General features: G+C 41.8%; 2 protein-coding genes across 2 annotated transcripts; both read left to right on the forward strand.

Moving 5' to 3' along the window:
- The first annotated feature begins 10 nt into the window (after positions 1-10).
- LOC103470931 (uncharacterized) lies at positions 11-3842 on the forward strand. Its single transcript, XM_008419651.3, has 2 exons — positions 11-2558; positions 2893-3842. Exons 1-2 carry the CDS (start codon positions 2393-2395, stop codon positions 3573-3575), a joined length of 849 nt encoding a protein of 282 aa, XP_008417873.1. The 5' UTR covers positions 11-2392; the 3' UTR covers positions 3576-3842.
- Positions 3843-6561: 2719 nt separating this feature from the next.
- LOC103470933 (sodium/hydrogen exchanger 2-like) lies at positions 6562-15728 on the forward strand. The gene is made up of 13 exons (XM_017306964.2): positions 6562-7083; positions 8375-8597; positions 8754-8994; positions 9069-9319; positions 9952-10169; positions 10243-10439; positions 10513-10602; positions 11996-12066; positions 12213-12347; positions 12756-12852; positions 12939-13058; positions 13564-13627; positions 14943-15728. The coding sequence occupies exons 1-13, from the start codon at positions 6846-6848 to the stop codon at positions 15125-15127; spliced, it is 2130 nt and encodes a 709-aa protein (XP_017162453.1). The 5' UTR covers positions 6562-6845; the 3' UTR covers positions 15128-15728.
- Positions 15729-15811: the final 83 nt, after the last annotated feature.

Below are 15811 nucleotides of genomic sequence, written 5' to 3' on the forward strand. Positions count from 1 at the left end.
TTCTCAATGAATATCCTCTCTAGCGATCTAAAATTACATCTTTCAGTGACTAAATAAAAATAAATTTTTGTAAATGTTATGCAAATTCAAAATCTAAGCTACAGGAGCATTCAAGCATTTTTATGGCATAAAATTACACTGAAGGCATTTTGAGAAATCTGACCTTTCATTTGAGTACATAAACATAAGCTGTAACTCATATCATCCAAATATCTTCAAAGAGTCGTTCTGAATGTTGAAGGAAGGATCTCTGAAGCAGTCAGTCTTGCAACAAATGGGAAAGAACCTCTGACTGAAGACAATATATGAATGTCATGCTAAATCTGGGCAGCAGAGATTATATTTCTTAGCAGCAGGGTTAGGTTTAGTTCTAGAAGCGTTAATTCTAGAAGCGTACTGAAGATTCAACACACAATGAACATGTAGAAAAGCAACTCTTGCCCTCAGCATCACAGTATTTGTTATTTTTTGAGCCATTAAACTGCATCCTGAGTGGTGATTAACATATTAGCTTAAGGAATTACACTTAAAGCTAACTCTTAATGATTTAAAGGAAGTAAACAAAGAGTAAAGACGGCTGAATTCTTGCTACATTTTTAGATGTTTATAAGAAAAATCAAAATTGTGCTTGCATTTTTTTTCTTTACAGTTACGTACTAATTTGTGTTGGACTAGGACAAAAAACGACAATAAAACACGAAAGTTTGTGGTTATAATGTGACAAAAATGGATACTTTTGCAAGGCATTGTAATCTGCTTCAGCTTAATGTAATTGAACAAACTGCTCTAACAAGTACGTCATCCAAGAAAACCAAGTCAGGAGGAAGACTGACTAATCAGCCAGCTGAGGTCTTGTGACAATAATTAGTGGAAACAGCAGAGAGATTTACATGAGACACGTTCTTTGAAAAATGCAGAATGGGAACCAAATCCAAAAACCTTAATTTTGATATTTGAAACAAGGCTAAAATGTACCTTTACAGTGGGGAAATAATTATCGGATCCCCTGATGAATCTTTACGTTTCCTCACATACAAAAAAAAAAAGAAAAAAAAATCAACCTTATCTTTTATTTCTTTGGTTTAAATTCAGGATCTACATACAAAATAATCAAAAATAAATTCTTGCATTGCAAATATATAAACTAGTTTTCATGTCATTGAATTAAATAAGTATTTGTCTCCCATGTCAACAACGTGGCACACAGATTAATTTATCAATGAAAGATACTTCTGCTTTCCACACATCATGTGTGAATCATCTTTTCAACTCCAACCTCTTCTTTATTTCTGAGTAATAATAAAAAAAACAAAGTAGGTCGGTGACTAAATAGTGGTGATCTAATAGAGCTGCAGTGATCTAAAAGACCTCTAGCTACAGCTTACAGCTGTTCCTGTGATGACTTTGAAAAGCATAAAATATAACGAACTTGTGAGAAATTGCCTCACGGGGTAAAAATGATAATGAAAATGGTGCCTAAAACTATGACACACACTTAATTTAGAGGTGTCTGCAGATCTTGATCGTGTCTTTAGGAGGTAATTCAATCAATTTATTGAGATGTGTTGAACGTGGGATACTATTAAAGTTTTAGGACATCAAGGACTGGAGTTGAGACACCAGATCAAAATAAGTCTGTCAGAAGCAAGGATACCATATCTCACCTCCGGTCCCTCTCACCACCAGCATCAAAGACAAAGATGGGTGGGATCAAACCGGTGACCCACTGATTACAGGACTAACTCCTACCGCCGTCGCCACAAATGCTCTGGCCTTGAAGAAGCGGCACCAGGCTCTTTGGTATTGACCCAACACACTGATATTAGATAAATATCTCCAGTAAAACACGGAGGTGTAAGATTTACATTTGAAACAGGTTTTCTGCGACGAGTGCAAGATAGTTTTACCATACTTATGGGCCAATCAAACCTTGGGCGAGAACCTTCTTCTCTCAGTCAGAATGTTAAAGGTTTGTGGAAGAGACTTCTAGCATTTCAGTGATCTGAGGAGGAACAGTAAGGCAACAAACCATTGGCCAAAGAAGAAGTTCACTGAGATCATGGGGTGACCTCCCAGTCTTCAGCTGACTGGAAATGGAGCTGAAGCTTAACGCCAAGAAAGAAGTCAGTTCCTGTACAGAGCAGGGAATCTCTCTTGAAGTCTACAAACTGGCAATCCTATTTATTTCTTTTTTTTTTTTACTCTGTGATGTTTGGCGAGATATTAATAAAGGAAGTGAGAGGTGGGGGCTGCCCGTTCTCAAATGCAGAAGTGAAACAGGGCAAAAGAGCTGCATCATTACACTGGCGACGTAACACCGCCATTAAGATTTGAAATTATCGCTCGAAATAAGCCGAAAGGACGGCACAGAGGAGAGGATATTCCTGGAGTCATGCTTGCTGAAGGTTTTCTCAGATTAATGTGCTACAGGGAGGAGAGGAAGTTCGCCACAGCTTCCAAAAGGAAAGGATATCAGACGAGCACGCGATGTGCCGATCCGCTCAGCTGTGCTGTCTCTGAGCCGAACTTTGTCAACCCACAGATACATTTGGCCGAAGGTGAGTAGACTTGCTACTAAGGTTTTCTAGCAGCATTGTTGGAAGAAGAATCCAGCAATCTAAAAACTGACTACATTGCTTTCATCTTGTGTTACTTTATCTTCTAGTTGCACTGTTTCAGTAGGTCTGTAGTTCTTCCTCTTTTGCCAGATATGATCTTCCCAACACACTCTAGCGGTTTTAAGTTGTTTCTGACAATATCCACGTTCTACTTACTTTTAAACTGCACATCTCTCTAAATTTAAGGCATCTAAAGCTTAACATTTGAAATTTGGTAAGGTTAAGGGAAAGTGAATGCTACACTGGAATCATTCACTGTGTTTTCTGTGATCAGAGTCAAACCAGGAAGAGCTGGATCCCAACAAACCCCAGGGACTGAAAGTGGTCTCCGAGCCTCCAGGTCTCCTGATTCCTGGGTGTTCGCCGGCAGCTGCCCTCCCACCCATCTGCGTCGAAGACTGCAGCCTCCTGGAGCATTACCCAGACCTGCAGGTGGCCGACTCAGGCCGCATCTCACACAACATCCCCAGAACCGTGGCCAACCAAGAGGACTTTCACTTTCAGCCTAATGTCCCAGAGGCGTACCTCCAAACGGAGGCCAAACAAGAGTCCATCCCAGACCAGGGGTACCTGGTGATGGGGGCGAGTGAAAACATCAGCTTGGATCTGCCTGGTTTGGAGCCCGTGTCCAACTCTGTGTTGAATTGGTTTCTGGAGAAACAGCTGGAGGAGGTTTACATGCAACACCTGACCGACAACTTGGCCCGATGCGACTCCCACTTTGGACACAGCCTTCTGCACGGCCTGGGTCCGCCACCGCAGCCCGGTTGCCAGTCACACGGGCCGTACTCACTGGAAGCCAGTCTGGAGGAAGGATCCAGGGGGGACAGTGACGAGAAAATTAGCTATCTGAACACCCACAACTTAGTGCCCTGCTCATCTACCTTCAGCTCTCCTATGCTGAGGATTTCGGAGGTGGACAATCCTCAGCTTCAAGGGAACAATCCATCAAAGTAATAAAAATCATGATGCACAATTTCTTTTTAATATCTGTGCCTGACATTCAATTTTTTAAACCCCAATAGTGTATATAAAAGGATTGTATCAGTGGGTTTTGTGATGCAAAGCCTTTTTCTTGCCCACTGAAATGACGCCTGGATCAGAGCAGCTTCCATACGCCATCTGCTGTTTGATTCTGGTATTACATCTACATCAACTTACAAGACATTGAATGAATTGAATTTCACAGGCATTGCTAAATTAAATTAGGAGATATTTCAGTCAGTTGTTGCTTGCTGTTTTTATACATGAATAAATCATCACTTTTTTCAACTTCATCTTAGTAGCCGCACATATTTTGCTGATTGAAATTATTTATACACCAAGAAGATTAATATTTGGGGAAAAATTGTGGTTGAGAACAAGAAAGTATAAAGGGAGCCGCTCACTAATTCAGTCATAGATCAACACACTGAGCTCATGTTTACATGTTTTATCACATTGTTATTACAAACTTCAAAAAGTACATGTAAAGTACAGCGTGCCTTTTTTTTTTTACAGCATGTTTTACTCTGATAACATCCAGAGCAATTAAACTGACTCCACATGTTGACTATTTAGTCAATTAAGTCCACCTGAGTGTAATTTGATCACATTTTGAGTACCGCTTTTCTGTGGAGGCCTCAGAGGTTTAGATGTGTGAGATGGGCCGTTTTGAGGTTAAGGATTGAGTGAATAAACAGATTTACAAGGACAGGTAAAGGGAGGTAGTTCAAGGAGAAAATTGGGCTGTAAAACAAGATTAGTTTACATGTTTAATCCATTATTTGTAAAAAAAAAAAAAAAAAAAGACTACAGCTTAGCTGCAACCCTACCAACACATTAGCCTTCTGGTAAAGACACTGCTTCCTATGGAAAATGCATAAAAACAACCTTTAAAAACTGTTGTGTACTTCAGATGTTGCTTTATCAATCAAATCAAAGTAGTTTTTACCTGTAAATTGACAAATTACATCAATGTGAAAAGGTGTTCCATATTATTTCAGTTTAAGGATTCCTCATCAAATTACAGTGAAAAGGTATTTAATACTATTTTTTAAACAGTTTTAATGGGTTTTATTGCTGCGCTCTGGGTCAACTGGCCCTTCGAGGACATTTATGATCTTGATGTCATAAATTGAAAATGAGTTTGACATTCCTGTAGTAGATGATCTCCACCCAATCTGACTCACAAAGAGGAACTAGTGAAAAACTCAATTTCCAGAAGTGAAAGGGGCGCTGTGATGTAAAATCAACTTGCTTCTCATCATGTTAAAGTGCTCCTTCAGACTAGCCACCAGCAATCAGCAGACACCAGCAGAGCTCATTTTGGAGCTACTTCTCAGAGCAACGCTGCTGAAAACTTCACTAAAGAGTTAATAGAGGAGCCATGTTGTAATGACTTCCTTAAGGCGGAGTTTCAGAAAGAGCAGAAGCTTCTTAAAGAGACAGAGGCCCAATTTCAAGGCGTTAAATATCAAGGTTACATTTCTTTAAATGTTTGATATAAATAGTATTTTTTATAACAACTGAATTTGCCATAGTTACTTGATTGTGTTATAAAAAGGTATTATAAGCTTGTAGAGACAAACTTCACAGTGTTGACTCAGGGGTGTTCAAAAATGATAAAAAAAGAGGTTGAAAACCGATTAAAACCAGTAAAAAAGTTGGTTCTAAATAGTAAAGCAATCAAATCTCTCCTTTTAATTCTACTTCAGTGTGTTTTCTCTGTATTGTGTGATGCAACATAAGTGCCAAGTGGCTTTTTGGGGGTCTCCTGGTATCTTCCTGCTCATCAGAAACATTCAAATCTGAACCACACCAACAGCTCCAATCAGCTGGTTTGTAATTGTGAATGCAAAGCACTTTTCAGACTCGTGAAATCAAACTAAATCTCTCTGGAGCCTCGAATGGTGCACGATTAGCCTGAGCTACAGAAAAAAAGGGAGTTGTGTTCACTGAAACCTGGCGGGCTCCACTTCCACCCAGCCAGCTTGAATCAAAGCTACCTGCAGAGGACCGTGAGGCACGGCGCACATTCAGGAGAGCAATTATACCAAGACTTACCGCAGATTCGACTGCTTAAGTTAGATTTGTAACCCGCGAAGCCTAAAATCCTCACAGCCAGGTTCTCTGCAGTCAAGGTGACGGCGATCCATTAGCATGCAGCTACACTGTTAACGCCTGAGGCGCTTTACTCCACTGCGCTCAGAGATGGAAAACAGAGATTCGACAAGGTTTCGCCTGTAATTAGTGGATTAGACGTGTCTAATCGCGCAACGTCTCTCCAGAGATTGTGGCAGGTAAATCTGTGGTAATCTAAAAATTAAATTCAAAGACAAAGAGTGAGATAATGTTTCCCCCCCGGGGGACAAGAGGGAGGAAATCAAGCAAGAGCAAAACTAGTTTTAAAGAACAGTGAGAACACGAGGAACCGGTTTGAATTCTGCATAAGATCACTTGGTTGCTGTTTTCATCAATTTGTGCTGGCAGGGATGTTTTCAATGGCACACAGTGGCTTAGAAAAGAAGTTATACTTTCTTATCATCACTTTTATTGTTATCCCAATAAATACCACAAAATACTGTGCTAGCATTTTATGGTCATTGTAAATAAAAACCCCGAATGCTCTTCTCTCCACTCCACAATTATGTACCACTTTTTTGTAAATTACAGCTAAAAAAAATATGCAACATTCCATCTCACTGTCCTGCTTTTAAATGAATGTTTCTTTTTTTCTAGTAAATATCAAGTGGAGTATCATGACGGAAATCGTAATTCTTCCCTTGTTGGATCTCAGCACCTTGACACTGTGGCAAAAATTAAGACTGCTGGCTAGGACGTGTTTAAAAATGAAATAATAAAATAAAATAATTATTTCTACATCAGACCATCCCTGTTGGATGAAATCCCGGTGTTTGGGTTTTGGCTTTTTTGGGAAATAACATCCCTCTGAATCATTTGCTATTGTAACTCAGGCGAAGCTTTTGCTAATCAACAGGCTGTGACTGCAGAGAACACAGTTAAAACTGCACCGATGGGACAGAAACAAAACAGAGAGAGTGTGCACACAGCAGTAGCACCTGCGCTCTGAGCTGTTGGACCGACGTCGCTGCCAGCTCAGGGATTCCTGTGCACATTAGCGTGTGCAGTTTTGGTGAAAGTACACGAGTCGCTGGCCCGCCCTCTGTCTCTCTGACCCCTGTCCTATTCTCTGCCTCTCTCCTGTTGTTCCAGCATGGCTGCAGGATGGCTGTACTTTGGCCTCTCCCTCTGCTGCTCTCCCAGCATCTCTGGGCCTGTTTGGCCTTGACCCTCCCGGATGAGCCTCACGACGGGCCCCCGTCGGCGGGCTTCGACGCCAGCCGCGTCGGTCCATCTGTGGATCTGCCCGGTGCCCTGAGGGTGTTCAGCTTGGACTACCACCATGTGCAGGCCCCCTTTGAGATTGTGCTGTGGATAATGCTGGCCTCACTGGCTAAGCTGGGTAAGGCCGACAGCAGCGCCTCTGTGACGGACTGTTGAAAACGGGGTGAAGGGGAAAAAAAAAAGAAAAACTCTCTCAAATTCAGGGTGAGAAATGTGAAATGTGAGGAATATTATCAAATGTCCGTAATATGGCAGATTTGTATGTATGGTGCCAATTCACAACAAATGTCATCTCCAATCATTTCAATTCATCTGTACATACATTCCAAATGATTCCAGTTAAACAACAAAACATTTAAAACTCACATAGAAACAACAGTCTAACATTATTTTGGTAAATGTTGGGTATTTGATCAAGCGTGCATTTAAAGGACTTTGAACTGCCTTGTTCCTGAAGTGTGCTATGCAAATAAACTTGATCTATTTATTGATTAGTCATCAGAACATTGTATAACTGAAAAACTTTGGCAATTTGGCCAAAGCAGCCAAATTACTGAAATTCTGTTAAAATTTCGCAACATTCGTCAAGGACTGCAGTAAAATCAGGCCAGAGTCTCTCCAGGTTTCAGATAAATGAGGAAAGGAGCAGTCCAGTGTTTACGGCCAAATGCGGAATCTAAGAAAGCTGAGAAAGCATGTTTGGAACCTGGCAGATTTCCTCCGTTTATGGTTTTCATCCCTTAAATGTTACATCTAAATTTTAATGCCAGACGGAAATAACCAAAGTAAAAACAAGAAGGAGAAAGCTATCCAAACCAACCACATCTGAAATGGAAAATGTTAAATTACCTCCTAAATGTGTTGCCTGTTTCAGGTCACAATTGGATTTAACTAGTCCACTTAAAAACAATCATTTATGTGGTTTCTTTGTCACTTTCAGATATTTAGAGGCAGACTTTCTGTCTTTGGACCATTTTTTTGTTGCAAAGACCACACCTGATAAAAGTCACAAATTATTCTCCCTCATAAATCTGGTGGAGTAGATTTACCAGAGTATCGCCGGCGTTCCTTCTTTCTTCTGTCTGTGTCCCCTGGTTTCCCTAGATAGAATTTTTTTTATTAATTTGAAAAATAAACTGAGCTGATAAATAGGATTAACTTAAGTCAGTCTATCCCAACCTTTTTTTTTAGAAAAACATACCCTGTCACATAAGACCTTGTGACTTGATAGCCCAAATCAGTCAAAATGTGGTTTAACAAATTCTCTGAGTAAATCAAACTTTTTAAACTTCACAGTTTTATTGCTATTTTACAACTAAACCACACAATAACTTTGCTATTGGTGATATAGAAAGTCAGAGTAATCTGCTGACACATCTGACTTTCGCCTCTTGGTGTCATCTTCTCAGGTTTCCACTGGTCCGGTCGAGTCCCAGCTGTTGTCCCAGAGAGTTGCGTCCTCATCATGGTGGGCCTGCTTGTGGGAGGGGTGATCTACGGGGTCCGCCACTCTGCTCCCCCTACCCTGAGTGCCGACGCGTTCTTCCTCTTCCTGCTCCCGCCCATCGTTCTAGATGCAGGTTACTTCCTGCCTGGGAGGTTGTTCTTTGAAAACCTGGGTACCATCCTCTGGTTCGTACCTCGACTGCTTAGTTTTCTTTTAAAATACACGTATGCTTGTGATTAGATTTGAATAAAATTGTTAACATGTTACCCAAGATGTAACTTGCGAACATGCAAAGGCCACGAACAGGAGAGAAGAAGACCTTCCTGTTACTCCACCTGCAGGTATGCGGTGCTGGGAACCTTATGGAACGTACTGGGCATTGGCCTGTCTCTGTACGGCGTTTGCCTGCTGGTTCCAGACTCTCTGGGTGACATCTCTCTGCTCCACTGCCTGCTGTTTGGCTCGTTGATCGCTGCCGTTGACCCCGTGGCCGTGCTGTCTGTCTTCCAAGAGATGCACGTCAATGAACAGCTGCACATCTTGGTGTTTGGAGAGTCGCTGCTCAACGACGCTGTCACAGTGGTCAGTGGTGTTTCCAGAGATGTTTTTTTTTTCTACTTGTAGAATCTACTGAAGTGCACTACTCCACCTCTTAGGTGCTCTACAAGCTCTTTGAGTCCGTTCTGCGTCTGCCTTCGGTGACTGGACTGGATGTACTGGTGGGAGGTTGCAGGCTGATAGTGGTGGGTTTGGGAGGTTTCTTTGTGGGACTGTTCTTTGGCTTGGTGTCAGCTCTCACCTCACGGTTCACCTCCAGAGCCCAGGTCATCGCTCCTCTCTTTGTCTTCCTGTATTCCTACCTGTCCTACCTGACTTCAGAAATGCTTCACTTCTCAGGAATCACGGCGTGAGTATTGACGTCTGTCATCCCAACCCTTTCTAAAGGCTACTGTACCATGATGTGAATTTAAGGATTTTTTTTAAAGATGGGTCATTGGCTGAAGGAAGGGATGGATGGGCTGAATGAACTGGATGAGTGATGAGTCATCTGTAAAGAGACATGAATGGAGACTCAGTGTGGGGTACAGTCTTCAGAAAATATCCTCTCCTGAGCCTGTTAAGGACCCCCAAGATGGAACCTGAAACAGAAAGAGGTTAGAAGGCAATCTGGGGGAAGGAATGAGGCTGAAAGGCAAGGGACATGGTGATGGAGGAAGAAATGAAGGGATGGAGCAAGGGATGAAGGAGGACCAAAGGATGAAACAAGGAATGAGGTGATGGATCAAAGAATGAAGGATAGAGCAAGGGCAGAAGATAGAGGAAGGGATAAAGGATTGAGGAATGAGGGTGTAATGAGGGGGCCCTGACTCACCCACTCAGGTAGGGTGAGTAAGGGCAGGTGTTGAAAGAGCATTACGGCAGTGGAGTGCCAGGTGAAGTTATAGACGAGTGACTAGAGGGGAGTTTGAGGTTTGGTCCTGCTCCTGAACCTGCCATATTAACTTCATTTATCAGTATTGTTTTTCCCCAATCCTCCAGCATTGTGACCTGTGCCGTGACCATGAAACAGTACGTGGAGGCTAACGTGTCAGAGCGCAGCAACACCAGCATCCAGTACTTCCTGAAGATGTGGAGTAGCGTGAGTGAGACCTTGATCTTTGTCTTCCTCGGTGTGTCCACCATACAAGACATACACATGTGGAGCTGGCCCTTCGTCTGCTCCACCCTGCTGCTCTGCCTCGTCTGGAGGGCCACAGGTATTTCTTACGTATGAAATTACTTCAGTCTTTAAAGAACGTCTCTTGCTCAACCATCATTCCTATGCGTAAGGCGTTCTCCTGCTTACCGCTGTTGTGAACAAGTTTCGGAGGAACGCCGTGACCTTCAGAGACCAGTTCATCATCGCCTACGGTGGCCTGAGAGGAGCAATCTGCTTTTCTCTGGTCTTCCTCATTGATGACTTCCCAAAGAAGAGGCTCTTCATCACAACCACCATCGTGGTCATTCTCTTTACCGTCTTTGTGCAGGTGAGAAATAAATGTGTATCATAACAGCTGAATCAATAGAAGGGGTGATTTTAGATTTTTACCCACCCATTAGGGGATGACCATCAAGCCTCTGGTGGAGCTGCTGGACGTGAAGAGGAAGAAGAGAGCTCTGCCTACAGTCAGCGAGGAGATCCACAGCAGGGTGAGACTTCTTAGCTGCAGTTTCCATCTGCAGCCATTTTAACACCTTACACAGATTCTCAGATTCTCATGAATGTCCTTTGAACTAATCCTCTCTATTGCAGCTCTGGCTGTTGAAGCTCATTGCAACAACCGGAGAAAAACCTTCTCCCTAAGTCAAATCTATTGCTGCCTTTAACAGGTTTCCTTTCAGTACCCTCCCTTACTTGGCTTCTTCCATCTTCACATCAGTTCTGATCAGTTCCATCTGTATCAGCTGACGTAAAGCATCCTCACAGCATGAGGCTGCTGTCTCCTTGTTTTATCATGGAGTATTTTGTTCAGGGTTGTGGGGCAGTAATAAGTTTCTAACACAATTTGTATTTTACATGTCTGCCAAAAACTTTAATTTTGGCTTCTTATCAATGCCTTCCTTCTTGCCACTTTTCCATAACGACAATATTTGTTTAACATATGACTGATAGCAGCCTTTCAACAGATTGTCCCACCTGAGCTATAGATCTCTGTAGCTCTTCCAGAGTTACCATGGGCCAGCTGACTGGGTCTCTTGTTATCCTGTCTTTGTCTTTAACAGGTAGCAGTTCTTTTAGGGTTTGGGTTAGGCGGTTGGGGGTTGGACATTATTGGATATTTGGGATGCAGGAGCCCTTTTTATTATTGTGCTACTATTTCCTACTACTCTGAAATTATGGATTATCTGTACTTTTCGCTGCCATTAACTTAATTCTTTCTACTTTTCTCTCTTTGTGGAAGTCACAACAGCTTCATGTTCTGTTTGACTAAACACTAAGCTCTGTCTTTCTGCGTTTAACCCTGACTGTCTCCTACAAAAGCTTAATGATACTATTGTTGCCACCATCTACACTACATGTTCTTCATCTCATAGATTTTACTACTCAGAGCTTAGTGTTTAGCTATTTCTTTCTCATAGCGGTTGCTAGCGGTGACTTCATGACATACTTTTCCTTTAACAGAAAGTACTCTTAGACCCGTTTGTGTGTTGTGTGTGTCTACTCTACACTCTGAGAAAGATTTGGCTGGATGTTTGTTCCTGGTAAAAAGGAATCGTTCATTCATGCTGTCATGTATTGCTCACACAAGAGGAAGGATTTCTGCGTAGTCAGTATCTCTATGAAATTGATTTGGCATCTTGAGACAAACATTTTATCATATATCTTATTTTTGGTCTTAAAATGTACTTTAAGATTGCCTTTGTTTTGAATAAGTACAATATAATTCAAGTTAAATTAATTAAACTAACCAAAATGCTTGTCAACTGACCAGGAAAATCATGTTTAGTCAAACGTTAAGACGAGTGTGTGAACGGTTGAACAAAGACAAATTTTAATAATAAGTATGATGTATGGAAATGAAGATAAAACATTTGCTTTTAGCTCTTGGACCATCTGCTGTCAGGAATAGAAGATGTGGTTGGCTACTGGGGGCAACATTACTGGAAAGACAGGTTAGTTTATCTCATCCCCCCCTATTTTTTTTTTACCCTGGAGAGTTGGTATTTTTTCTGATCATGTGACGCAAAACAGCCACTAGGTGGCAGCAAATAATTCATAACATGGAACGTTTTCCATCTGTGGTTTGCGTTTGTGTGAGGTTTGAGCAGTTCAACAAGAAGTACCTTCGACGTTTCCTTATCGGTGAGCGTCACCAGGCTCGATCCAGCATCCTGAGAGTCTACCAGGAGCTGGAGAGGAGGGAGCAGCAGGGGGACAAAGAGGCGCCACCGCAGTAAGAGGACAGAACCGCAGAACCCACCCAATACTCCTACAGGAGTTTGGAAAAATGATCTATTAAGGAATCCTGGTGTAAACCAAGATTTAGGAAAAAAATCTAACAAAAAAAAAGAAGAAAAAAAAACTGATCCAAGCCTTTTCTTTAAACTGACCTGGTCTGACACTGTGGACCCTATTAGGATACATTTGAACTGCTAACATCTGAACAACTTTTCTGGTTTTTAAGTATTTCACTGAACAAGTTTAAATTTTACCCTCATGAGGCAAATGTACAATCACTATGGTATTCATGGCCATAATTGGTGATATCATCTAATGGAAACCAAACATCCCCATTTTCACATAAAACCCCAATTATGCCTGAAAGAAAACACCTTATGAACGTTCACGCCTTTCCTTTCAGAGTGGACCCCCGCCCTGGCGGCCGTCCCCTCCTGCCGGAGGAAATGGACAGCATCAGGCGTATTCTGTCCAGAAACCTTCAAAGCTTTAACAAGAAGGTAGATCACAAACCCTCCTCTGAGGTTCCTCCTTGCTCCAGCCAGTAGAGGGAATAAATAAATAAGTGTGTGAAATCTGACCGCAGCAGACTCCAGCCTACAGCAGACACACCTTGCACCAAGACGTCACGGCAAAGACGGCCCTGCACAGACATCAGAGTCTTCCAGAGAGACACACCTGCAACAGAAGCACGCTCTGCCCACAGGTAACCAGAAAAAAACACATCCAGAGAGGTTTCTAAGAAAAGCCGTTTAGACCATCAATACAAGCTGATTTAATTCAAAAGAATTTGTGGTGGCTATTTATTTAGAAATGATCAGAATTTGACAATCAATCGTCACGTTTATGTGTAACAAGGCAGTTCAAAGTGCTTTACACCACAAAAACACAAAAATAAAAAGTCATAAAAACAACGCACAGAAACCAAGTAACTAACATTACATTCTGACAAATCCCTTCATCAAAATTATCAATACACATTGAACATGTTGGTCAATTATCCATTTATTGTGGCTCAAATGCAAATGTTAAAAGGTTTTAATCTTTATTTAAAGGAATTCTGTGTTTTTCAGCTGTTTTGCAGTTTTCTGGGAGTTTATTCCAGATTTCTGGTGCTTTATAATCTGAATGCTGCTTCTCCACATTTGGTTCTGGTTCTGGGGATGTTACGCTGCATCTTTACTTCCTTTCTCTGTTATTTAAAATGTCAGCGGGCGGAAGGAGAGTTCTCCAAGTCTTATAGAGGGAGAGCACGACTCAGCAGATCTCACACAGGTAAGGAGCTGACGACGTAACGGTCAGAAACAGATGCATTAAGCGTCAAAAAGTGTTGATCCTTCTACTTCTATCTGAAATGTTGCACAGGATGCTGGTTTTCTTCAGAGTGATTATAAATAAACATATAATGATGAGTTTCAGCTAAAGTACATGTTTTTGTAGCTCTAAAACGGTTTTTTGCATAAATCTGACTGGATATTTGACCACTCCACTTCATTCAAGTTGGCTAGTTTTTTCAGGTTTTCATCAGTCCTGGGAGGCTTTGTTAAAGCCATTCAGAAAGCTTCATGTAAGTTTGGGTAGTTTTAATCAGACGATCTTTACTGAAAGCTAATTGCTCAGAAAGGCTAGGAAATATCAATGACTCACCAAGGTTGAAGCTTATAACCTGAGAGCTGCTGGAAAACCAGCAACTCTGTCCGCAGAGAGGCAAATTTAACACCAACATGGACCGGAAGAGAGCTGACCTAGAAAGAATTTCATGCTCCAGAATTGACACCTTCAAGCTCTGCTGAAGATAACAGCGTTCCACATCAACAAGCCGGACGCCTGGGGAGACACGTTCCAAAGGTCCAGAGAGACAAAGACTGAGAAACTCTGGCAAAGGAAAACCTTCAAAGTTAAGAGAAGTATGCCTCCTGTGAAGATTTAAATCATCCAGCTGGCATTTCATAAGTTCAGAATCTGGTTTGAAAAAGAATCTAAAACACCTGGACTAGTCTGGATTATTTAGAACATTTTTACTCTGCGCGATAATCGAGCGACTGAGATAAGCACGAAAATTTGCTCTGAGTTATACGATGCTGATTTCAGGGTCTTTAAAACACAGCGTGGATTTGTTAAAACAAAAGCAAGAGATTATTTCCTTTTCTGCGAGTGTGCATTCACATCTGCCGTTTAGTCCGGCTTTGGTCAAACTCCAGTTTGTTTGCCTAGACGGTCCGGGTCGGTTGAGGTGTGAGTGCAAAATCAAACTCTGATGTAGATAATAAAAAAAGCTAAGTCTGGTCCGTCTAAAAACGTAAGACTTGGCTCGATTCCAATGTTACAAACACGACAGTCTAGCTCTAGCGGTAGAAATGGCTCATGGTCTTTGACCGAAGACTAAAGAGAAATCCTACAACCAGTGAAATCTAACGCCACTGAATCGTTTGACGTGGTTAAGTGTGAAAGAGAACCGCACCTGCTGAAAATGGGACAAATGTTGATTCAATTTTGATCCAGTCTGGATTCATTGAAGTTCCTCCAGTTGTCCCAATGTCTGCTCAGTTGTCCTTGTGAAAAATAACTGTGATTTCTCCCCTTCTTGCAGTGTGCTCAGCAAGCCCGAGACGGTCTGACCCCCCTGACTCTGTAGACCCAGCCGCTCTGAATCCGACTCAGCCATCGGATCCTGAACCTGCGGAGGAGCAGCGATCTCCGCTGCACAGGGCGTCGATAGAAAGAGCAACAAAGAAACAACTCAGCTTTGTTCTGGAAAGTGAGATGCGTCAATAAAGGGAGAGAGTGGCTGCGTTTCCATTACAAATGTACGCAGAACTCTTCAATTGTCCAGAAAAAACAAAACAAAAAAAACACAATTTCTCAATTGCCGTGTTTCCATTAAATAAGAAACCCAATGAAAATCACAGGTGAATTTTCTGTTCACGCAATAAGTCATTAAAAAACACGCCGCGCCATGATCCTCCAACCACTTCCTGCCGCCTTCTTCTTCGTCTTTTCCACTAGTTGTAACATCCGGTTGTTGCTCATGATTCCCGAGATGCAAAAATAATGTTTCCATTGCCGTTTGCGAAACACGCTAATTTCACACGAAAACCCACCAACTTTTTTATTGAAAAATGTTTTTTTGTTGTTTTTTTCTCCAAATTGGCATGTTTCCAATAAGCACATTTATTTTTGAAATGTCAAATTGCAAAATGATGTGGTCGATAGAAACGCAGCTCCTGAGGAAGAAAAAGGCGAGTTAATAAAGAATCGCTCATAGCGGTAGCTGCTGTGTAGAGCTGCTGTAAGCAGGTCATGGACACGTTCCACACAAAGTTCTTGAAATGAACGAAACGGTTGTATCTTCTTGGGTGTCGCAAGCAAACAATAAAGCTCTACTCATTCTTGACAGCATCAGGTGGAGTTTTCAGGCTCATTCCCACCTTCAGACTCATTTATTTCCAACGCCTCTTC

Source organism: Poecilia reticulata, chromosome 10, assembly GCF_904066995.2.
Source record: "Poecilia reticulata chromosome 10, P_reticulata-male-v2, whole genome shotgun sequence".
In the NCBI taxonomy this organism is placed as follows: domain Eukaryota; kingdom Metazoa; phylum Chordata; class Actinopteri; order Cyprinodontiformes; family Poeciliidae; genus Poecilia; species Poecilia reticulata.

Bases quoted from the DNA above. Each gene is read 5' to 3' on its own strand.
- LOC103470931 (XM_008419651.3), top strand. From the start codon at position 2,393: ATGCTTGCTGAAGGTTTTCTCAGATTAATGTGCTACAGGGAGGAGAGG. The intron at 2,559-2,892 runs GTGAGTAGACTT...TTCTGTGATCAG, and splicing joins ACAGATACATTTGGCCGAAG to AGTCAAACCAGGAAGAGCTG.
- LOC103470933 (XM_017306964.2), top strand. From the start codon at position 6,846: ATGGCTGTACTTTGGCCTCTCCCTCTGCTGCTCTCCCAGCATCTCTGG. The intron at 12,067-12,212 runs GTTAGTTTATCT...CGTTTGTGTGAG, and splicing joins CAACATTACTGGAAAGACAG to GTTTGAGCAGTTCAACAAGA. The intron at 12,853-12,938 runs GTAGATCACAAA...ATCTGACCGCAG, and splicing joins TTCAAAGCTTTAACAAGAAG to CAGACTCCAGCCTACAGCAG.